This window comes from Takifugu rubripes, chromosome 17 (assembly GCF_901000725.2).
Source record: "Takifugu rubripes chromosome 17, fTakRub1.2, whole genome shotgun sequence".
In the NCBI taxonomy this organism is placed as follows: Eukaryota; Metazoa; Chordata; class Actinopteri; order Tetraodontiformes; family Tetraodontidae; genus Takifugu; species Takifugu rubripes.
Window position 1 is genome coordinate 15,771,058 of NC_042301.1, and position 23,061 is coordinate 15,794,118.

The window sequence follows — 23,061 nt, forward strand, 5'->3', positions numbered from 1 at the left end:
ATCCACGGCTGCCTAACGTTCTCGTTCATCACACGCGCGGCACGTGCACGCGCAGAGCCACACCCGCACCCTCCACCCCCGAGTCGCCCGGCACACGTGCAGAGATCCGGCAGAAGGCGGCGAGGGAAGCAAAACAACCTCGAGAACGTTCTGGTTGTCGCCCACTGAAGATACGTTTGCATATCTTCCTCCGAGTTGCTCAGCATTTGTTTCAGAAACGTGCTCAGGTCTCTGCAGATAGGGGCGTCTATCAGAGCCGTGCTGGGTGGGGGGATGAATGACGAGGCTGCAGAGCAGAATATATGATCTCCTGCTGCACTGGGATGGCCACGCTAACGGGATGGAGTTCTTTTTGCTCTGCAAAGCAGCGCTGAGACGGTTCATTTTATATATATGATATATTGACCTTTGAGCTTCCATTTAAACCGTTTTGGTCACCTTCGACAAGGTGAGAGGATCTGACTAGATGAGGACCGATTACAGCCTGGAAATCCAGTAGCTTCGCTGTTAGCTGATGAATCAGAATTAGTATTGCTGCTGACTGTCAATCAACCCGACAGCAGATCTGGGGCAGGAAGGCTGGACACGCGCATCTACTGCCCCCAGGTGGCAAACAGTGGAACTCCCCCGACAGGTCTGGGCGCTGGGACTAATGTCGACCTGCAGTCATTTGTATTTTATATTTACTCCACAAATATGGTAACCATATTCAGCTTTGGAAGTTTAAACGTAACGCGAGTAAATGTTGCAGAAACTAAAGATTTGCCGTCAGCAGTTATCACTTATTTCAACTGGCACGGGTGTGAACGGGATCCTTTCAAAGTGATCCCGTCTCTAAGATGCCCTGGGACCTTCCCATCTCCCCTCAGGTGAGTAAACAGCGTTTCTGTTCATATCTCAAGATCTTGATCCTAGAAACGTGCCAAAAAGCAGCATTTCCTTCAATATTAATGCATCCTTTTGTTTTGCCAGCTGCAGCCTCTCTGCTTCAGGGTCGTTCGTTCTCTTACAGTAACGTTGAGGCAACGATGTAGCAGTTTTGGTAGCAGGTGCTTCCAGTAAAGCCCAGAGAAGAGCTGGACAGGTGATGCCTCAACGGGCCGTTAAAGCTCCTGCTCAGGTCATCACTGAAGCAGACGGGCCCATAAACGCACCACAGAGCCTCTGAAGGGTCTCCACACTCACTACGAATGGAGTCGAGGGGCTACTGGGACCAGTGCTGCACCAGTTCCACCACTGACCGGTGCAGATTTACAGTGCGAATCGTTGATCTCAATTCATGAGGTCACAGCTTAGCGACCGCTGCAGTTTAGAGCTTTTAACGCTTTAATGGCTCTAAATGCTGCCGATAACCCAGCGGAAGAGGGGCCAGAAAAGCTGCTGGCAAATTTAATTTTTAGATATGCAGTAAAGTTAACTGTTGCCGACCGGCCTAAATCAACCATTCGGAGGACAGGGCGGATTTTATCTGCGGCTTGGTTGAAGTCGGGGCTCGGCTCTTTCACACCGGACAAAATAAGTCAGACTCCCAGCTTTTTCCAGGGTTTTTTATTTTGCAGTTCTTTGCATTTTAGAAAAAGAATCCAAGGATTTTGCCTCCTGTGTGTTTCCGTCTGGCCTCTTCGTGATCCATAATGCCAGCTGAGGTTGTCAGCACAATATATCTGTGGATACAAACCAGCATGTTAAGCCTGATACACACGACCTACAGCACAACCACCACATCGCTGACGGTAAAGAATTGGAAAAGTCCGTTAGGAGTCAGAGGAATGTTGGATAGATTAGAGCAAGTCTGGTATTTATGTTTCCAATCTTTTGACAGATGTCCGACAGATCCTGTGATAATGTAAACGCACATCTGACCCAACCTGGACTGGATTACACGAGGATTTACGGCCACCTTAGCGTAATTTACGATAAAGCTGCTTATATGCATAGTTTGCATTGTTAAAAGAAATCGCCACGCTCCGACATGTGAATCCAACGTGGGAACGTCAGCGCAGACACCACTCGCTGGTCTAATGTCAGCATGCGGGCGCACGGGCCATTAACGTGCGTTACTATACGGAGGAGACTCTTGACAACGTCCACTTAAACTGTTCACTTGTCTGGAGCCTCTGACCAACAACGCTCGACTCCTTTGGTCGATCTAGCTACGCTCCAGGGCTCCATCCCACCAACACTGTCCCGTTGCCCTAGAAACGCAAAAATTCCTATTGGGGACGGTGAATAACGGGGACACCGTCGGGACAATTCTGCGCTGCTAAACTGTAGCAAGTTACACTCGTTCACCTCGGGACTACGAGCGCTACAAAACAGACAAAGAAGGCAAGTCCGTGGTCCGACCCGAACCCGACTCATCTGGTCGGGCTGTTCAACACTTGTTTTTTGATGGTCAATTCTAAGTCCCCCCCCCCCCCCCCCCCTGTAAACTCTTAAATGAATAGTATTAAATAAAGATACACTTTTTCCCCTTCCTAGTGATTTAACGACAATAATTAAATGACAAAGTCAAACTAGAGCCACAAATTTTGAGGAACATTTAAAAAGGTTTGGTCTGGAGCGCCGCTCCGCTCCGAAGCGTCACAGCAGTGTGCATAGAGGGTCGGTAAGTCATCTTACCCAAACTGCCTTGAGGGCAACAGGTTGTTCTGCCACTTCTCCAGGTCCTTGAGCTGGAGGTCAAAACGTGGGCTGATCACACCACACTGCAGGAAGAAGCAGGAGTCACACGCTGAACCTACGGCTCAAATGCTTCTACATGATCCAACCGCCTTAATGTGGACGCAGCCCCTCTCCCATCATCTGAAGACAATTCGGACCCGATGCAAGAGCCACACGGCAAGTTAAAAAGAAAACCATTTACCTTGTTCAGTCTGCCTGTGAGATTGACGACGATTTTTCCGGCTCTGTGATCATCAATGATCTCAAACTCACCAATGTAACCTGGGCGGCAGAGAAAAAGAAGCACTTGAAACCAAACTGCACCGAGCGGCTCGGTGTCGCACAGGTCACCCAGACCAGAACTTCTACATCTTGGTCGTCCATTTGCCCAGCGGGTCAGCTACTCACCGTGCTTCATCATGACAGTGAGGAAGCGCACAATAACCTTGGAGCAGGGCCTGATCAGGACCTGGCGTTTCCCACGCTTCTCAGCATTGTTGATGCTTTTGAGAGCATCTGCGAGAACGTTCATGCGCACCATGATGCCTGCAAAACAAGACACGTTTCAGCATCCAAGCATCAAGAGGAAGATGATACCAGAGCCACGAGAAACCAGGAGAGACCCGCGTTTCGCGAAGGTAAAACCCATCTTTAAATGGTGACATGCACTTGAACACACGCCAGATGTGACATTAACCGGCTATACAGCAAATGAAGAGCAGCCGAGTCGCTAATGTTGAACGCATTAGCGACGCGGCTAACGTAGATATTTGACTGCGGGGGTTTTATTTGATTTGATTTTTTTGCAACGTTTTTGGTAATGTGCGTGAAAACGGAATCCCAGAGAAGCGTGGTCCTCCTACAGGACGGAGAAAACCCCTTAGCCGATACCAAGCTACGTTAGCGCAACCATTTATGTTAGCAGGCACTGGTCGAGGCGACACCGAAGGAGTGCTCAGTTATAGACACAAACGGGGAGTTTACGGGTGCTCATTCCAACTTAAAATTAATGTGTGGGGGTGTTGAGTAAAATGTAAAAGTTACAAATGTGCTTTATCTGGACGTACTGACACAGAGGGCCAGACGGGGGTGACTGTTACGTGAAATGCCTTGAAATTTTACTTCCTCTAAACAATCGAGACGATAATCACTTTATATGTTTGGAAAATATATTCGCTTTGATATGATTGCAAAAACGTTGAATTTGCCGACTAGATGCAATAGATATCAAATAGATTGTAGCCGACAAAGTAAAATGCCATCTTACCGGTTCTGCAATATGGCGGAAAGAGGAAGTTGAAAAAAACTGCAATGCAATATGGGAAAACCAGAGACGTTTTCGAAATAAAATGTTTAAATTTTTACAAATAATATATAATCTCTTGCCTAGAATTGACTATACATATTACATAGATACCATTAAAAGTCCAAATAATTTTATTTTTATTAAGATGGAGAGAAAAAGAGCATCTCTTCAATACAATTTTCACCTTTTCAAACCATCGTATTTAAAGCAGCGCCACCTGTTGTTCAGGTGGAACAACTGCATGCATCAGTTCACTCGGGCTTGGTAGCGCAACTCAAAGTTTTCTTAATTGTCTCATTGGCCTCTGAAATAGTTTATACCAGTTACAGTTGGTTCAACACAATAACCACTGCTGATGTGATACTTGGTCACTAAAATCTCACTAAATGCCAAAAAACGCAATAATATTGTCTTTAATTTCTGTTTCAAGAGTGGGAAATCAGCAAAAAATATATATATTTGTATTTTTAACCTTTGGTCAACACTAATGTTTCTGAAGATAGTTAGATAGTTGTCCATATAATAATGAATGACTATAAATTTAGACAATTAGGCCTCCCTCTTGAAAATCTGTGTTTTGAATGTGTGTTCATGAATTAAATTAATCAGAGCAATACATATACATGCACAAATATGCCTGTGGTATTGTGGATTATTCTGGTTGTTATTTTGATTTTTAATACTCAAGTAACCGCATAAGCTAATGAAGTATATCACATTGTGCTCTTTACATGATCACTTAAAGACTCTTTTTTTGAATGACCATCCTCATTTAAACCTATAATGAGATTTGTCCATCAAAAAGAAACAATGAAACTGTCAGGCTATATGAGAAGTCCATCACAGCATACAGCTGCATTCCCATGTTGCCTTAAACTGTAAGAAACAATAGATACAGATTAAAGATTTCAGTCAATAAATTAGATTCGATTACCTTTTTTTTCTCTTTAATGTGCACAAAACTCTCACAAAGGTCTACAAGTTTGATGGCTAATAACATCTTTGGTTTGCATACACACAAACCTGTTCAACAGCACATTTGACATGCAATGAGAGCTAATAGAGAAACTAGTAAAAACGTACCAAAAATCAAACAAAACAAGTCTTTTGAACTGCATGGTTAAAAAAAACAGGTTTGGCATCTGCAAGTTTCATATAAATTAAACTTTTTAAACTCCACATCATCAATATATACTGTGACCTTTTCATGACCTTAGTTAGAACATATTTAAAAACTAATGTCTAATCTGTATTGTAGGCAATATTTTATACGCTTTAGTGTTCTTTTTTTGCACTTTTTGATATTTTGCCCAATTTTAACGTTAGGATGTTGAAAAGACACAAGATGCTGGCTGATATTATTTTTATAGTTACATTTAAATTTCATCAACAAGCCTGATTATAACTAACCCTTCGGCTGCCATCTAATTGTATTCTTAGCCGCCAGTGCTTACAATACTGGCCAAAAAATGTGCGTCTGCCTGTGGATCCAGCCCCACTTTCTGGAGGTCAAGTCCCATGGCTACCAGCATCTGCAGCAGGGTGAGTTCCTGCTGGGTACTCCGATCAACCAAGACTGGACAAGTCGGGTTGCACTGTGGCCACTGGCAGGTGTCCACCAGGTGAAACGGGCACCCTTTAGCAGGGGTCCGATTGTTACGAGTTGCCTCCAGGCTCCGGTCCCAGCAGTACAGGGCCCGAGAGAGAGAGATGCCCCGAACTTGGAAACTAAGCCAGTTGCTGGGAGAAGAGAAAAACAGAGAAATTAGGGGGTTTGCAATGAATAGGAGCACACATCCAAGTCTCTGAACAACCTAATGTGACCTGTGGGAGGGCTTCAGACTACTGGAATTTACCCAGAGAAAACCCATACAGACACTAGGGGGAGAAGATGTCAAGTTCTTCATGGAAAAGCCCAACTTAAAGCCAGAACAATCATTTTGGAATCATTAATAATGTTAGTTTTAGCTACCACCATAAGACATCTCTGAGCAGTGAAATGATGAGTGTGTTGGAGGGGGCAGTGAGGGATGGGGGAAAGTGTGAGGTGGTGTTTGGTGATATGGAGGATGAGGATGGATGTTTGAGTGGGCGAAAACGGCGACCTGAGCTCATTCATCGGTGATTACATTGGAAGAGTTGGAAATAAAGTGAGGGGTGCCTCTCCATCACGGGGGTCAAGTACCAGTAGTTACCTTTTGGTGATGACCGTATGGGATAGGCAGGATGGTGCAAACGCGGCCCTGAAATCACACACAGAACAGCATCGGTTCAGATTCTACTTTACACCCTCACTGTTGTCATCGGGAGGTTGTTATGAGCTTACGTGATGTGCCTCAATGAGTTCTTGACCTCATTCCCCAGGTTCTGAATGTACTGCCACTGTTCCTCAGACAGGCTCTGCCCACCCATGTAGATGTTCTCCACCTTCAGCTGCTCCTCATCAAACAGCCACTGCACAATAAACACAGGCGCTACACAGGAAAAAATGACACGTGCAATCCAGTATTTCAATACAGGTAAGATGAACAGGCGCCACCATCTGATATTTGTCATGTAATTTACAGAATTTAGTTACTGCCTGGATGAGCCGTCTTTAAATGAGCTCATCCGTCTCATCTTTATGACATCACTGAATTAAACCACATAGAAACATATCTCCTCACTCTCTCCCTCATATTTCTCGTGTTTTTATAGTGTAACTCACAGCTCAGGGTAGCGTAGAGTTTATGGCCAAAGAAGCACTGCCACTCCTCTCCTTTCCTGTAGAGCTGGCGGCATCTATCGGGCACGACTCCATTCCACATCCTGGTATGATAAACATGATCAAGACCCAAACCCAAATGTTTAATATCTATTATTGTATAACGAAGAAGGCGCATCACGACCTGAGTCCTATCCTGATAGAATCCTCGGGTGAGCAGGAAATAGCCTCAGGGCAGTCAGGTGACCTCTGCCGTTTGCTCTCTAGAAACCAGCCTGAGTCCACGAGCCCTCGGACCTGAGCCTCAGCGCCAAGTTGCGACAGCTGACTGGCTACCCGCTCAATATTCAGCATCACGCCAATCCCACCAGCGCTAGAGGGTAGCCAAGAAAAACAAGTAACATTTTCAGAGCTGTTGTTGTAATGGGTATCAAAGCTGCAGCATATGGCGGCTAATCACCCAATAGCTGCTTTGCACCCACTGCTCGGTTGTTTTCAAATTTGGAGGTGTCCCAACAACTATAGTATGATGCTACCCTTGGAAGACTGTTTACTGTTACAGGTCGAGGCCACTTTAATAGACATTGTGTCACTAAATACAGATGACTGGATGCAGACGGATGCACCAAGAATAGGGCTTTTGTTGTTTAATACTTGTTATGGAGCTGGTCCAGATATTGCAAAGCCCACAGGCGCTCGTCTGCATACTGTGGTCAACATCAGATCACCAATCGGTAAAACAAGCGCACCTCGTGCCAGACAGCATGACAACCTTGGCTTGCTTCATTCCTTTGGGGGCGAGGTCTTTGATGACCTCACGGATGATCATGGATCCCATGAAAGCATACTCAGCTGAGAAGAAGAGCACAAGCAGAATCCACTGGAGGCACTCAACAAAATGGAATGTTAGATCATGACCGGCACAAAAGTTCTTACTCAAATTTCGATTTGCATCTCTGTCTCTTTCTCTGGCTTGTCCTGGCCGTTGTGGAGGAGCTGGAGCAGGCCTGGTGCCACTCCATACATCACTGGAACAGTATGGGATGAAACTGCAGGGACAGGGGTTTATTGTAGCCTAAAGCTTGAGGATATCAAGAGAAAAAATGATGATCTTCATGTATAAATCATGATTCAACATGGGGCTGAAATGAAGGGCGGTAGTTCACAGAATGCATGTTTGTATATACTATATGGCTATACTCAGAATCAGGCTTACTTTCATGGACATAAATTATAAACTTCTGTCAAACAAACTTGTGTGCTGATGCTGCAATTTGACTAAAAGAATACTTGTTTCTGTCAATGGTTGTGTTTGACATCATTTGATCACTTCAGTTCAAATTATGGCGTCCCTCAGGGGAGCTGACTTGGCCTGGTCCCATTTTCAGGTTCTACAAGTGATATTCCATATAAAATGTTTATGAACGATGTTCTCTTCACAATCTTTAATGGGCTGATCAGGTTGATGCTATCAGATTATATAAGACCAGAATGACAGAGGGTCATGCAAGATTCACTGGGAGAATGAAACTCCCATATTTGTTCTAGAGGAACCACAGAAGGATCAGTTACCAAGTTGTCCCGAAGCACTTGCGCTGATAAAATAATAGTTGAAAGGGGCAGAGCTGGACATGTATTTGAGAAAAAGGTTTTAATGAAAGCAGATATTAAACTGGTAACTCTATACGCAACAAACTCATTGTCAGCTAATTACAGCCAGAAAAGTACTTACACAATGTTGGCATTGTGCCAGTGTGGGTTTTCCTCGGCGCAAGAAGACAGTATTCCAGTACCTGTAAGTGCAGAAAGCACTGATCAGATGTCCACATGTTTTGCTGGGGATTGTGTGAAATCACAGATACGGCATGACATGATGTCCACTCTTAGGCGGCCGACTGACCTACCTCTTTTTGTTTGGGGCCAACCTGATGAGCTCATCAGTCGGGGTATATTTTGGTACCTGAAATTGCAGGTCTCTTTGCTGTGGCAGCACCAGCCACCTAAAAATAATGGGCTAATATTAGACGTTTACATCAGCCACAGTGACAGAGACCCATGTAGTTCATCAAAGATGCTTGTGAGGAATGCAGTGGGATTGGAATGTGCCTACTGACAAGACAGCCAAATAAAATAGGATGGACACTTGCTTCCTCCTCATACAACAACAGGGCAAAGTAAAAGCATTTAGGATAAATATTTAGATCAGTTATCAGAATAGAGGTCACACAAAAACCCTCGTGGGCCAGAGTCACTAAGGTCAGATGACACAGACAAAAACACAAATCCCCCTCCTATGCCCATCACTCTAAAAGAAACAAACCAAGACAATCACTGCTCATGAATCCTTATCAAAACTCCAATGGGTCTGCCATACCAAACCAAGTTGACCTTAGAGGACCAAAATCAACTAGCAAGGTTAAAGATTCTCACCTTCCAGAAATAACAGCCATCGGCGACTTCCTTTTGACTCCTTCAGGTAAAACCTGCAGAGCCATAAGTGAGCAACAATGAGAAACCACTTACACAGTGTGCACACTTATGAGCGAAATAATAGATGGGATCTCGAACATCTCACCCAGCTGCCGTTCCATCGTTGCATGTAACCTGGTTGTTCTTGAGAAAGTGAAGCCTCATGTCATCTGTCTGCTGTCCAGCTGTTCGAGCGGCCGCTGCACCGTTCCTTCCTGCCACAGCCAAGCCTCCGCTACCTCTCCCAGTGCTCCCCGGAGCCGCATCCAACAAAGGAGACTGGCTAACATCAGCTCCTTGGTTCTTACCTGACTTCTTTGGGGACTTGCCACCAAATTTAGCATTACGGTTGCTCTTACAAAAGATGCTCCCAAGCAATAGGAAGAAAGCAACATGGCCCAGTATCCTCATATCTGGAGCAACAAGCGTGACACAACCTTGGTAATCTATTAAATTTTCTACAACCTCTTATCAATTGAATAATTAATATGAAAATAAGCTTACTTGGCTGAGGAGTTCAGGTTTGCAGATGTAAGTAGTGGCACCACTGGATTCAGACCAGGTGTGAAAGGAGGAGGCCAGAGTTTTAATGCAGTCTTGACCAGGTTTTGATGAAGCTGCGAGCTTTATAGTGCCACCATATAGATCAGATTTCCTCCCACTTTTCCCCTCGTAGCTCAAGTGAGGCCCGAGATCAACTGCCGATGACACGCCGTGAGGGGAGGTACCACAACGCCAGTGGTAAGGGGAAAGACAACTCACGCATAGACATAATGCCCACACACCCACCAACCAGAGTGCTCCTATGTCATGGGACCAGGGTTGAAAAGCCGTCCTCCATCATCTCACTGCAAGTGCATCAATTTCAACATCTTCACGGTCAGAACAACTGCATAACCCTGTTGTGTGGTATGTGACCCTAAAGGTCATCGGAGCGCACGCTTCAAACACTTTCTGGCACGAGAGCAAATGGGAACATAAGGTTCCCTCATGACCGGCACTCTCAAGGCACAGGTGGTAAACAGCTCTAGCCCCGTCAGCATAGGGCATTGCTTGCGTTACACATTATACATGACAACAATGTCTGTTATAAATCAATTATATTTCATAAAATGATGATAACTAATGTGTAATATATTTGAAGGGATGTGTGATTGTCCCCAACACAACCTACACTCACCATGATGATCTACAAACAGATACAAGCAGCAGTACTGGAGTTGATTCTTTTTAAAAAGTACTTGAGGCTGATTTGTAAACTGGTTTGCGTAATGACAGAAAATACTCTGTGTCCTTTGGAATCTGCATGACTAAGGAAATGTCCATGATGTATGTTCATGTAAATATCCAAAAGGTTGGAATTTTGTTCAGTTTTTATATGCATTTTTAGGCCAAATTAAACAACGGAAGCTTCTCAAAAGGCAAAAGTACACACCATGCATACTTGGCTCTTTTCAAATGAGGCAGTAAAGTGAATTTCAGATTCATAAAATCTCTGATATGTTTGTATATGACAAAGATTATATTTGCCAGCTGGCTGTTCCCAAAGAACAAAAAAAGCAGCTTTTTGGCAATCATGCAACAAAGTTCTGGAGTAGCCAGAAAGAGCCAACTCTGAAAAGTACTCCAGGTTTCCTCTGTGTGCCCATGGTTCTATAAAATATCTACCCAAAAACATTTAACATAACCCATGAGGGGCTCAGGAGACATTTAGAGCTTCACCTGGACAGGGGCAACAAGTTGACCCCTTGGGCAACAGTGGAGAGATTCTTTCTCCCCTGTGTTGTTCTTTTTCACGGCCAGCCTCCAAGGTCAGGACACCCAAAGCCAGGGTGGTCCGAGCGCTGTGTCTGCTGAGCATGTGTCATCACCAGCTTCAAGAGCAGGGAGCTCAGCCGTGAGCTACGATGTTTGTGGGCCGATTGCAGCAAAGAACAATGAGCCATGAATGGCAAGCGTGTCCCAAATTTTTACGTTTGAACCATAGTGCTGAGATAACAAACTACAGGTAATAACCCAGCAAGCAGCAGATTCGTTAGGCCAATCGTGTATGACAAGACAGTAAACATACGAGCAACATCTTGCTGCACCCCTTTCCAGGTGTGTGTCATTTAAAAAGCTACTGTAAAAATCACTAAACCCAGGAAAGGAGGGTTCTAGTGGCAGCTTCACTGGCCACAATGAACACAAGCCTGAGCTGACAGATATGAACAACCTATCTCCAGAACCCACTCAGTCGGTCTGGATGACAGGTGTGGACTTAGCATGATCTGTGTGACGCGCTGGGCCGCTGTGTGAGGCTCGCATACTGAGCAGGCAAAACTCTCCCTAAAGCCAGGTGTTAGGAGGCCTCACGTGGGTAACCCCCCACTTCAGCATGATGGATGGAAGGTAGGGGTCTGTGGCAGGGGCACATCGTGGGTGGGAGGGTGCAGCAGGCATACTGAAGGATAGCTAACAAGGGGTCGGTTTTGAAGTTATGCAAGAACCTGCTGCACAGTCTACTGCTCGCTTCATTCCTCTCATCTGGCGCACATCCTTTCCTGCATGCCAGACGCACCTTCCACCAGTCCCGGTATGTTCAGCCTCTAGCGTGAGTGCTGCCACCACGAGCTCAAAGCAGTCATGCCGTGTAAAGGACAAACAGGAGTATGATGAACTCAAGGAACATCAAGAATATTTGACGATGACACAACAGCTGTGAAACAGCTTACCCATATCACTGAAATCTAAGGATGTTCTTGAAATATTTCCATCAGCCGAAAATGCTTAGGTTTAGGGTTAGGGTCAGGGTCAGGGTCGTGGTCAGGGGTAGGGTCAGGGTCAGGGGTAGGGGTAGGGGTTAGGGGTGGTGGTAGGGTCAGGGGTAGGGGTAGGCTTAGGGTCAGGGGTAGGGTTAAGGGTAGGCGTAGAGGTAGGCTTAAGGTTAGGGGTAGGGTTAAGGTTGGGGTCAGGGGTAGGGGTAGGGGTAGGGGTTAGGGTTAGGGTCAGGGTCAGGGTTAGGGGTAGAGGTAGGGGTAGGGTCAGGGGTAGGGGTAGGCTTAGGGTCAGGGGTAGGGGTAGGGTTTAATGGTAGGGATAGAGGTAGGCTTAAGGTTAGGGTCAGGGGTAGGGTCAGGGGTAGGGGTAGTGTGTAGAGTTAGGGGTAGAGGTAGGGATAGGGGGTCTCTGGGGCTGCTGCTTTCTTGTCCGTTAGAAACTGTGTTCCATCAATGTGACAATTATTACATCACTAATATGTACTGTGAAACAGGCATGCATGATGCTTGTAACCATCTGTTGTCCCAACTCAGCCGCAGTGTCCGAAGACACGCTGCGCCTCGGTGCTTTGATGTGTCTTTAGGACTCATGACACACAGTAACAGTAACGTGGCCTTGGAGTCATGCTGGACGCACCAGCAGGCCTGTCAGTGCGGTGATGGATGCTGGCGGTGAGGTCACGGCATGCTCGGCTCTGTCACTCGTCAGTACGGGCACTTTGCATAAGCCTTCACTCAGATTAGCAACGCCGATCCCACGCAGCGGGGTCGGTTACACCAGCGAGAAGCTTCAATTACTGTCTTTTGCTCCCTGCCAAACATTCAGAACTGTGTAAATAAGAAGGTTTGACATATATTGCTGACAGTGGTGTGTTTTGGACATGTCGAACAGATCTGAGACGTTTGAGACCTTGGAGTGTTGTTCCTCCCCCCTGATTGGTAGATGCCGCCGCTTGTGACGAGCCATAAATCAGGGATTCCTCCTGAAGTGATGTCAGCCCTCTGCATCACATCTTGGTGCAGCATGGCGTGCTTGTGTTTGCACGCACTCGTCAGTCACCTAAAATGTTTACGATTGACGCCGTTAAAAGCCCGTGAGCACGTGAACCGATAGGTTACATTACTAGAACAACGTGCACTAACGGTGCAGGTAAAACCATTTGCTCTGTGCTATTCGAAAAGAACACAGTGACATCATTCTATAGGTATGTGTCTACGCGTACATCGTACAGATGAGAAAATATTTACTGTTCACTATTTATAGGGTTTGTGATGACTGTTTCCCAGCTCCCGCTCCTCTATGTGAACAGCTGATCTGGATAACCAACACAAAATTTTCAATTTTCAATTTTCAACACAAAATTTACAGCGACATGAAAGTTAGCCCGTGTGACAGCTTTGTGATCAGATTAATAAACTCTCAGAGTTTTGATATGAGTTAAATGTTGACTTTCTTTCCATGATTTTCTATCATTTATATTTGTGAATCATGATGCTAGAACTACTAGCCTACTAGCCTCCAGTTACTTATGCGTGTAATAGCGGCATTAATATTCTTAAATTTACTATAAAATCTTTAGGAAGAAAAACTATAACTGATAATGCACAGATGTGAGATTAGGCCCTAATCATCAGTCCACTGTGAAACAGGGAGCCCGTCTGCACATACTGCAGTAATAGCAACGTGGCATCACTACATGTGTTTTTATTCCATGTATTTTAGATATTTGCTTTAGTTTGCTGGCACAGGTGCATCTAGTTTATTTTTAAGAGCGTCGAGTTGTCCGTAGTGATTAGTTTTAAGTTTGTCTCATAGGATGGTCCAAAAAAATCAAAAATAGTTTGAGCCACATTCTGGAATCTTTCCTTTGAAGTTGTATTAACACAAAGTCTGTTGCAGCCACAGACTGACACATCTCAAATATGTCATCAACACACAAAAGTTTCTTGCAAAATACGTTCCCCAAACATAAAATATCAGTTTATTGAGACAAATACAAACTGCAGATTCAAGTACAAGAGCGCAGAGGTGAATTTTTTGGCAAAGATACTGTATGTATATACAAACAAAAGCAAAATTTTAAATGCGTTCAGATGCGTATATTGCTGCCTTGCAGCCGAGCTGTATCACATTTTTCACCAGCCAGTATCCTGGTACCTAGAAAATAAAAACCAACATATTTATAATGCGTCAAAAATCCAACTTTAGATATGTGCCTCAGGTTCCAGGCATCACTTTATACCTTCGATTGTGTTTTGTAAAGTCAAAGTGTTTATGTCATTTGGGCTGTGATGGTAAAAGGCAGCAAGAATCCTCAATATAGGAGAAAAAAAATAAAATACGCACACTTTCAGCTTCATGCTCCAATCCTGTGTCATGGTGCTCCATTTCATCATCTCTGAATTCCTTTAAGACCTATAAAATAAACATTCCAACCATTACCTATTATACAAGCAAACATGCTACAGATTCCACAGTATCACTGCTATGCTGGCAAATTAATACAGTAGAAACCTTTAGGTGAGGTTTTGACTTACATGTAAAAGTTCTGTGTATCTTTCTGGGTCTCTTTCCATCAGAGCTCTTATCTGACTGTTGTAATGTTCTGAAATACTCTCCTCCACTGCCACAGTGCAGGCCATGGCCCATTCCTTACCCAGCAGGGCAGTGGAGGCACCTGTGGTAGACGTACAGCATTACAACCAACATCTGAAGTCTTTCAAAAACTTGCAGAAGCTCAAAAGCTTGTCCAAACCTAATGCAAACCCAGCAATGTTCCAGAAAGGTAAGAGCGCCGTGGGACGGACTCTGCTTTCAGCCAGAATTTCATTGAATTTCTGAAGGTGTTTCTTCTCTTGGTCCCACATTTCCTAATGTACAACAGGAGAGGTTAAACAGTTAAACTTGTGTGGAAAAACCCAATGTATTTTTAAAATAGAAAAGTGTCTGTATGGTGGCCACAGACACAACCTTGTCTGACGCAGTCTGGATTAGAGAAAAGTAAAACAGAGACCTCGCCTGCATGTAAACTGTGGCTGAATGAATACCTGGATGAGAGGCCCAGTCCTGGATCGTCCCAGCACAGCCATCTGACCCGCATAGATGCGGTTGGCTCCATATTCCCCAGCATGGTCAACACGCAGGAAACGATCCAGCATCCGTTTCTCCTCGCTGTCGAGCGGTGGAGGAACCACACTGTAAGCACAGGAACGCTGCCTCAAGGGGGCTGTGATAGTAAAACAGTGTAAAATAATCAATAAAGCGCTTGATTACATTGGCTGACAATGAGGATGTAAAGACATTTAGTTTCGGGACTTTAAAGCTCATATGTGCAGTAGTTTAGCTGTTGGTCCTATAGCTGTTTTAAGTGTTTTTCTAATGTGGAGTATGCCTACGATTAGAGGTCTGAATTTGGCTGAATGAAACAAGAAACAATTTAGAGAAACTTGTCAATTAAGTGACATTGATAAAGAAGGCTGCAGGAGCAATCAGATATCTCGCATAAGTTATGCAAATGTGTTACGTCAAGCGTCATATTAGGACATAAAATGCTCCACATTTTAAAAGAAAAAAAGATAACCAAGAAATGTTATATTTATTCAAAAGCAAGGACCCAGTTGTAGCAAATAGAGCAAGATCCGCCTGTGTGTTTTTAGCATATGTAGCATTTAGCCAAACGTTAGCTGTCGCTATCAAAGTTAACTCCTGTCTGCTTACCTCTGCATCTCAAACACTGACGAGCCAGCAGTGGACCGAACAGGTGAGATCCCGTGTGTGCAGCCATCTGCATGGCGGTCGTGTCGGGGTTTAATTGCCTTCTTTATAAAGGAACAGTGGAAATTTTAGTGTAAACTGTCATTGAGAGTGTCAGTAGACGGTGTCGCGGCGCACGCTTATGACGTATGTTGGTGGGTCTTGCGCAATCAATCGTTTTCATAATATGAAACGATTTTATAATATAATTTTGTAAAATAAAATGACACGATTTGCACTTTAAAATCAAAATGAGAACATGTCCTATAGCCTACAATGCTCATGTTGGCTACAGTCGAGATATCAGATTTACAATGAATAATTAAATTGTAAAGATATTTCCGCGAATGTCAGGAGACACAATCCATGCCTGGCTTGAGGGACAATTAATTGATATTCACATCTATTGGGAGGGAAAGGGTCATCTAAACAAATGGAGTGAAGAATGGAGAGAAAATGGAGAGAAGAAAGCATTTTGGCCAGATATTGAATTCCGGTGTGTATTTAAACCTCAATAGTTTTGTGAGGAATTAAATAACTTCATAAGCGATGCCTTTAGTTGCCTCTAGATGGCAGTGTTGGACAGACTGCCTTTTGATTTACGGGCTCTACTTTTCTTTTCTCATATAGCTAAAGTAGAAAGTTAAATTTGACACAAATATTAACGTTATTCAAACTTCCTATGTGTGTTAATTATGCCGCAATTGTTGCAATAGAACTGCCGGGACGCAGGAATGTGCAGAATGATGAGGCCGACTCCTGCAGTGCTGCACTGGTCGTGAGTAAACAAGGCTGGGACTGTGAATACCGGGGTGTGTCGGCCTTCTGTGTGTGTCTGTGGCGAGACGCTGGTTATGCACTTGTCTATCTGTCTGTCTGACCATGTGCGGATGCGTGTGCATGTGTTTGCCTTTGCATGATTGCAGGTCAGAGCTCCATAAAATCAAAAAAAAATGTAGACATTATTTTCTCATTACATGCCATGAGGAAATTAGGCACAGCATTCATACAAGCGGGTCAGAAGCAAGAAAACCCACGTGGGCCCTAATTTGGTTCAGTAATCACCTTTTAATTAAGCAATGTCAGAGAACAGGAAGTGGCACTGTTGAAACAGCTGTAGCCAGTTTCCATGGAGATGTGTTGGTGTCTCGTTTGATTCCTTCGGACTCATTCAGCTGCGTTCCTCTGGACTTCATAGCGAACTGCTGGATAATGTTGAAACAATGAGGCCGGACCAGAATCATAAAGCTGTGGGTCAGACAGCTAATGAGGCGGAACTTTTTAAACGGCACCGACACGTTGTCACGTTGTCACGTGTCATGGCGGCTTAATGGTTTTCGCGCGTCTCCTGATTTTAAGAAAACGGACTCTCCCACGTGTTGATTTCGTGCCGCCCCACTGGATCGGCCCAAACTGTATTTATGGTCTGGATCACTGCTAATTGCACGTGGCCATTTTAAAAGTTCTGCCCCTGTTTATTTTGGAATACAGCAGATTTTTATGAATCACTTTTCTGAACAGGTTGAAGTCCGCACATTCCTAAAGAAACCTGAATTGACGAGTTTTTTAAATTCCCAAACCACCAAACCTTCATCACAGCATCGAACAGTGAAGAAGCTGGTTAATTACGCCACTGATTGCGGAGCCGGAGACCCAGGCGACCTGTCTGCCTGCTGCTCGCGTGCACCGGTGGACGTGTGTGACTCCGCGCTGCCTTGCCCGAGGGCACCGGTCAGGGTGCATAGCTGTGGTGGGGCCCAGGCTGAGCAACACCTCCAGACCAAAGTGAGTCAACAGCGTCTGCTCTCACAGCACAGACGCGACCCTTCTCGTCTCATTCGAAAGCAACATCTGCCCATTCGATACCTCTATTATCTCATTTACACTCCGTGCACGTGGGCGCGCGCGCGCAGAGTTATGCAGCTACGGTCCGACAGCGAAGGTCCCGCAGTCTAGTCGACTAAATGTTCACTTACGTAAAACCCCACAGCTCCAGGTTGTAATTTAGACGTTCTGTTAAAATATTTTGGTTGACAACGTCGTGGGCAGCAAAAGGTCTTTACAGGTTCAGTCGTCAGTCTTGTTGCCATGGAGACTGTTGTCACGTGATCACTACATGCTGAGTCAGCTAATCAACTATCTATCTAACTACCTGGAACGTCTGCGTTAATACTAAATACTCTAAATACGTTTTGCCTGGTCAGCAAAAGAGATAAGAATCCGATTGTAACATACTTGTTAAATCATTGATATAAGCAAACAAAATGGGGGCAAATATTGGGCCGAGGGGAGCTCCAAAGGTCACTGTTCACTTTGAAGTTGCATCACTTACAACCGCTTCGCGACTTGATTTTAAGCGAAGTTTATTTCTGTCTTCCTTTTTTTTTTATTATTTGGGAACAAATCACTCCAAAGTCATCAATATTGCGACAGGGCATATTATGGGATATATTAGCAAACTCTCTGCCAACATAGATCGAATAGTTTCGATCCCGCATTTGCATTTAAAGCATCAGACTACGTTTTTATTCCCACAGAGGGGAAGTGACACGTGACATATACGTGCATGCATCATTGAGGTAGCGAGTACGTCTCCCTGGACGTACAGCACCTTGCTCAAGGGTACCCCGGCAGTGCTGTGAAAACGCCCCGACACCTCTCCGGCAACCATTTTTTCTTTCCGGTTTTTGCTCCCCAACTGAGATTTGAACCAGAAAAGCAGTAATAAATAGTAGCAATAAATGCTCAACAACATTCTTCACTCATTTCCACCGTCAACTTAACCCAGTTGAGAGACTGAACTGGACACTGACGACCCAAACTGAGGCGTTGGGCTCCATCATCCGGGCTTTCTCTCTGCGTCGTTACATATAAAACCCCGTTTTGTGATGTGTTTGTTGTCATTGGCCTCAGAGGACTTTTCAGGATCATTTTCTCTGCAGCTCTTTGGTGTAAGTTCCAAGGTTGGATGCCCCATCGCAGCACATATTGGGGTTGTTTTGGGTTGTTGGGGGCTGTAATAGCGATAGCTGGTGTCTCCGTCCCAGATATGTGGTGTCACAGTAGGAACCGTTTAATTGCCGGGCATCCCTCTTGAGAACCGTTATTTCGTCCCAAATTGTCGCGAAATGATTAAAGAGGAATAAAAGTTACGCAACGTTGTTGAAAAAGCGAGGCCTTTTATGGTCCACTCGTGGTTTCCCTCTGGAAAAGACTGGATGTGTCAAAAATAAATAAATAAGACGTTCGTTTTCTCTGCAGAGAAAAAGAAGGAAAAAAAAAACACACCCTCGTTTGGACGGCGGAGAACGATTTACTTCCATTTTTGAGGTGTTTACGCCAAAATATCCCTCTTGTGTTGGTGTGCAGAGCCAGTTAAATCACACTTTCAGCTTCGTGGATGCCGGAGAGCGTATTTAGCCGTGTCTGGTACAACTTAAACGCCTCTCGTCTGCCTGGCACGGCTCCCGTGGCTTTTCTCTTTTTTTCTGACATAATTGGAATGCGAGATGAATGCTGGAAATGCCTCTGCCTGTTGTTTGGGGGGGGGGGGGGGGGGGGGTGGTTTAACCCAAACACATCTACTGGAAACGAGCTTGACAATCACACCACAAAGGTGGACGTGGTCAGGAGCAACTGTCAGGTGCACGTTACACCCAAATGACCCAAAGAGAGGCAGGTATATTCGGGGGTTAGCTCTTCCTGACGCCGCGAGCGGGCTAACATCTGTCGGCAATCAAAGGGACCCCAGCTGTGGTCGAATACCGCGGCAGGAAGCAGAAATCCGACGCACAACAGCGGCGTGCGTTGCTAACTGCGCACTCGACCCATCCCTTTCTTGAAGGAGACAATGTTTTTAAAGAGCACAGGGAGTTGGTCCTGTCCTAATAACCGTGGTAACCACAATCGCGGCCTCCCCCTCGGCTTTCTGTTTTTCCATGGGGTTATTTTTAGAGGGGCTCTGTCCACAATCCACAAGGTTTCGCCGTTGTTGATGCTCCTTCTACCACTTCAGTGCTGTGACTGGTGGTGACTTGGCGTCTCCACACGTCACGGGAGACCAGAGCGAGTAGGAGTCAGGCTCCGCTCTCCATTAAGGGGAGAGCCAGGCACCCTGAGTGTTGGGCGTCCAATGATGGGACACCATTCCACAGATTCCCCTTGGTTATTTTTGGGCTGCTGCAGGCCTGTTTTGAGTTTAGGGTGAAGCCGCAATATCCTTTATTAAGCATTGTTCACGTAACAGGTCGATGTTTACTAGGAAGACGTGCGTGGTTGACTGCAAGACCGTGGCAACTGCAAGACAAATAAGGATGTAAAAGGATAATTACATAAGAGTAGATGGGCTGAAGAGATAAATGGAGGGTGTTAATGGACTGGGTGGGCGGATTTATAGAAGGGTGGAAATCAAGTCACACACACGTCTCTGATACTCCGATGTCGATGGAAGACTCGCCATTTCCCTGGAAAAGGGTCCAAATATCCCAGATATCAGCTCTGCAATCTGCTGCTGATTGTTGTAGGAACTGTTGGAGGAACCTAGTAGCTGCTGTGGGAACCTAGTAGCTACTGTAGGAACTTAATAGCTACTGTAGGAACCTATTAGCTGCTGTGGGAACCTAGTAGCTACTGTAAGAACCTAGTAGCTGCTGTGGGAACCTAGTAGCTGCTGTAGGAACCTAGTAGCTGCTCTAAGAACCTAGTAGCTGCTGTAGGAACCTAACAAAAGACGGCAAAGTATTTTTGGAACAATGGAGAGACCGTCGTGATGCTGATTCAGAAGATACAAACGGTAAATATTGACGCGTGAGCACATCTAGTGCTGCTGCTTTTTTAGCTGTGATACCGCGCTGGCTAACATCTTTATCCCAGGAACAACAAAGGAAAACAAATGGCCACCTGGCGGATCGAACGGGATGTGTAGTCCGATTTAGATGTGCGTGGAAATGTAGCAATGTGTGGTGATTTTCAAAGGCTTGCAGCTGCAGGTGCCACACTGAGGCCTCGTCCTCTCGCCTCATGTCTGCTTCGTTGGACGGACGTGGGCGGGGTGTTCTGCGGGGTACAGGAACCATCCAAAAGGCACCAGTGACTGATGCATAAACCCAGCTGCACAGCATCGCCTCGGTGGCTCAGATTTACTTCTAAATAAACACAGCCTCCAAGTTCTTCCACAGCTCACTGATTGCTGACAAAAAAACATTTAAAAAAAAATCCAAGACCCTTCGGATCTAATTTAAATTTATTTCATGTTTATTTTGGTGTACAAAATAGATCCCTCTGCCACCTCTACCAGAGTATTTCCGGGCCGTTTCTCCAGCTGGCTGTCACTCCGTGTGGTTTTTCTCTGAGGGGCAACCACAAGCTCATTCAGACACCTTCTGGTTCCATGGAATTTCAGCAAATGATGGGAAGCCATCTGCTGTCTTGGAGGGAAAAGCACATCTTTACTGTGTCTGAGGTTTGGTGACCTGAGGTGGAGATTAGAGCCAGGACAAAAACAACCCTAGGAACCAAAGCCCGTTACTTCTGCTCTCATTATGCCAGGCAAGTGTGTTTCTCGGCATTAAGGTGCACGTTTCTGCCTGATTCATAGCTTTTGTGGAGCTGCAAGTAGTTCTTGCAGGTCGCTAACGTCTCTGACGGGTCTTGAACCCCAAACCTTGCTAGTCAGCATGGTTCAGAACTCATCCAGGGGCCCTTTCCTAGGGTTCCCTACCCACAGTGCACAGTGGACCCGATGTTCTACCATGATGCTGTCTCCAGTGACTCCACCTCAAGTTGGACGCCTCAAAACTGGGGTTTGGGGGCTCGACAGACGGAGTAAACAAGCCTGAAATACATTCACTATGCAGAAGCTTCGGTGTCATGTGAGGTATTTCTGCCCGTCGCTGGAGTTCTGCTGACAGGAAGCCGCTCCGAGTCAAAGGTTAAACAGCCACACAGCTAGGCAGCGAGGATAGCATAACATGTGGGTAAAGGCTGGCGGGGGCGAAGCGGAACACAAGAGCCCACTTGTAATTGCAAGCGGAGGCTGACGCATCTGAAATTTATAGGGTTGCTGCGTGCTGCGCTGTTCAATTAAGATGCTTATTTAGGAGCTGAGAGTTTTAAAAATAAAACACAGAGCAGATATTTTGCCCACTTATTCCTTAATGTGTCTTAGCCCCTCCCCGTTGCTGGGCCGTTGCTAAATTTGTCGCCTCTTACGCAAGCCGAAGCGGCCGAAATGACAGCATTATTTTGACGAGACTGTTTTTTTCCTCCGCGGGAACGAGGCCAGAGGAAGTGTAGGTGACCTAGGCGGTTAACCGCCGCTTCACCGCCGCTCGCTGGGCCACCGCCACCCACGCAACCACCCTCTGCGCCGACTCCTCGCCAGCTCCACGTTACTACTACACGCCATGACCACAAGTAGCCCCGCTCCAGCACATGCCTCCAATCGTGCCCCCCCCACCCCCCCTCCTCCGTCGGTGTAAACAATCTTCTGTCTGACCATCGTCTGGCGTGGACCTCATTTTTCACAGTCCAGCTGTGTGTGTGTGTGTGTGTGTGTGTGTGTGTGTGTGTGTGTGTGTTTTCATCTACGTGAAGCCAGTCTCGGGCCCCCCCCCCCCCCCCCGGGGCAGAGCGCTCGGCCTCGGCGTCGCACAGGCCCGATCCTGCACGTGCGTTTCTGTGCTACTTTTTTCTCGGTTGGATTGCAACACGGGTCTGGGACCGATCAGCTGAAACGTCTTGGCCTAGATACGCCAGCAGCATAAGTGGGGGGGGGGGGGCAGATATCAGCCCTCTCCCCGCGGGTCATGCAGTACGTTTGTATCCTTATTAACCACATTTATTGGGCGCACTTACAAACGGAAAACAACAATTACGAGAAAGCAGATGTCGGATTCTCCAGTAAGTCGCAGCGCTCCAAGCTCCCATCGAAGAATGTCCTCGGCCGGCCAAGGCTCCAGATGTTGGCACCTGTCCACCCCTAATCAGATAACAACAAACCGCGAAGGCGAAGCAGGCCTGGAGGACGCACGTTGTCGGGTTCTGGGTGTGTTTGGGGGCCCCAGGTGAACCCACACCTGCCCTGAGGCGTCTCGGACCGTTTCCCAGTGACAAACTTTGTGGTCCCCAACTCCAAACGGAGCCAAATCGATCTCGGTAATATTTTCTCCTCAATTACTGCTTCGCGTTTCCTTCCCTGACGCTCTGAATCGACGTTGCGTTCAAATGCTCTGCGTTTAAACGGCTCCTCCTGTTATATAATTCCCATTGTTTTGCATCAGGAGCTGCCATGTGGAATAGGAACACGCCGGCTGGTGGAGTCGAGCTGGGAAATATAAAGAGATGACGCATTTTGAGACAGAATAATAATCTCATATTTGCACATGGCCTGATGGTGGGCCGCCGC

At 45.9% G+C, this 23,061-nt stretch overlaps 3 protein-coding genes and 1 long non-coding RNA gene across 4 annotated transcripts; 1 reads left to right on the forward strand and 3 right to left on the reverse strand.

The window, feature by feature from the left end:
• Positions 1-1,532: 1,532 nt before the first annotated feature.
• rps15a (ribosomal protein S15a) lies at positions 1,533-4,094 on the reverse strand. The gene is made up of 5 exons (XM_003972486.3): positions 3,932-4,094; positions 3,073-3,210; positions 2,867-2,946; positions 2,623-2,708; positions 1,533-1,664 (listed from the first exon to the last, which is right to left on the reverse strand). The coding sequence occupies exons 2-5, from the start codon at positions 3,203-3,205 to the stop codon at positions 1,571-1,573; spliced, it is 393 nt and encodes a 130-aa protein (XP_003972535.1). The 5' UTR covers positions 3,206-3,210; positions 3,932-4,094; the 3' UTR covers positions 1,533-1,570.
• Positions 3,210-7,055, forward strand: LOC115253378 (uncharacterized). Its single transcript, XR_003891715.1, has 4 exons — positions 3,210-3,302; positions 6,364-6,489; positions 6,668-6,781; positions 6,942-7,055. It is a non-coding gene; the product is annotated as an uncharacterized lncRNA (long non-coding RNA).
• On the reverse strand, positions 4,891-10,138 carry notum2 (notum pectinacetylesterase 2). The gene is made up of 12 exons (XM_029851492.1): positions 9,648-10,138; positions 9,250-9,556; positions 9,105-9,157; positions 8,579-8,674; positions 8,407-8,467; positions 7,611-7,723; positions 7,424-7,526; positions 6,859-7,047; positions 6,678-6,778; positions 6,297-6,444; positions 6,166-6,213; positions 4,891-5,710 (listed from the first exon to the last, which is right to left on the reverse strand). Exons 2-12 carry the CDS (start codon positions 9,552-9,554, stop codon positions 5,407-5,409), a joined length of 1,521 nt encoding a protein of 506 aa, XP_029707352.1. The 5' UTR covers positions 9,555-9,556; positions 9,648-10,138; the 3' UTR covers positions 4,891-5,406.
• A 3,719-nt stretch (positions 10,139-13,857) lies between these two features.
• On the reverse strand, positions 13,858-15,807 carry coq7 (coenzyme Q7 homolog, ubiquinone (yeast)). The gene is made up of 6 exons (XM_003972546.2): positions 15,621-15,807; positions 14,951-15,129; positions 14,659-14,773; positions 14,441-14,580; positions 14,250-14,318; positions 13,858-14,060 (listed from the first exon to the last, which is right to left on the reverse strand). Exons 1-6 carry the CDS (start codon positions 15,691-15,693, stop codon positions 13,983-13,985), a joined length of 654 nt encoding a protein of 217 aa, XP_003972595.1. The 5' UTR covers positions 15,694-15,807; the 3' UTR covers positions 13,858-13,982.
• Positions 15,808-23,061: the final 7,254 nt, after the last annotated feature.

Bases quoted from the DNA above. Each gene is read 5' to 3' on its own strand.
- coq7 (XM_003972546.2), bottom strand. From the start codon at position 15,693: ATGCAGATGGCTGCACACACGGGATCTCACCTGTTCGGTCCACTGCTG. The intron at 15,130-15,620 runs GTAAGCAGACAG...TTACTATCACAG, and splicing joins TCAGTGTTTGAGATGCAGAG to CCCCCTTGAGGCAGCGTTCC. The intron at 14,061-14,249 runs GTGCGTATTTTA...TTTATTTTCTAG, and splicing joins TGGAGCATGAAGCTGAAAGT to GTACCAGGATACTGGCTGGT.
- notum2 (XM_029851492.1), bottom strand. From the start codon at position 9,554: ATGAGGATACTGGGCCATGTTGCTTTCTTCCTATTGCTTGGGAGCATC. The intron at 6,779-6,858 runs GTCGTGATGCGC...TTATCATACCAG, and splicing joins TCTATCAGGATAGGACTCAG to GATGTGGAATGGAGTCGTGC. The intron at 5,711-6,165 runs GTAACTACTGGT...CTCTTCTCCCAG, and splicing joins CATACGGTCATCACCAAAAG to CAACTGGCTTAGTTTCCAAG.
- rps15a (XM_003972486.3), bottom strand. From the start codon at position 3,205: ATGGTGCGCATGAACGTTCTCGCAGATGCTCTCAAAAGCATCAACAAT. The intron at 2,709-2,866 runs GTAAATGGTTTT...TTCTTCCTGCAG, and splicing joins TCACAGGCAGACTGAACAAG to TGTGGTGTGATCAGCCCACG. The intron at 1,665-2,622 runs GTAAGATGACTT...TTGTATCCACAG, and splicing joins TTGCCCTCAAGGCAGTTTGG to ATATATTGTGCTGACAACCT.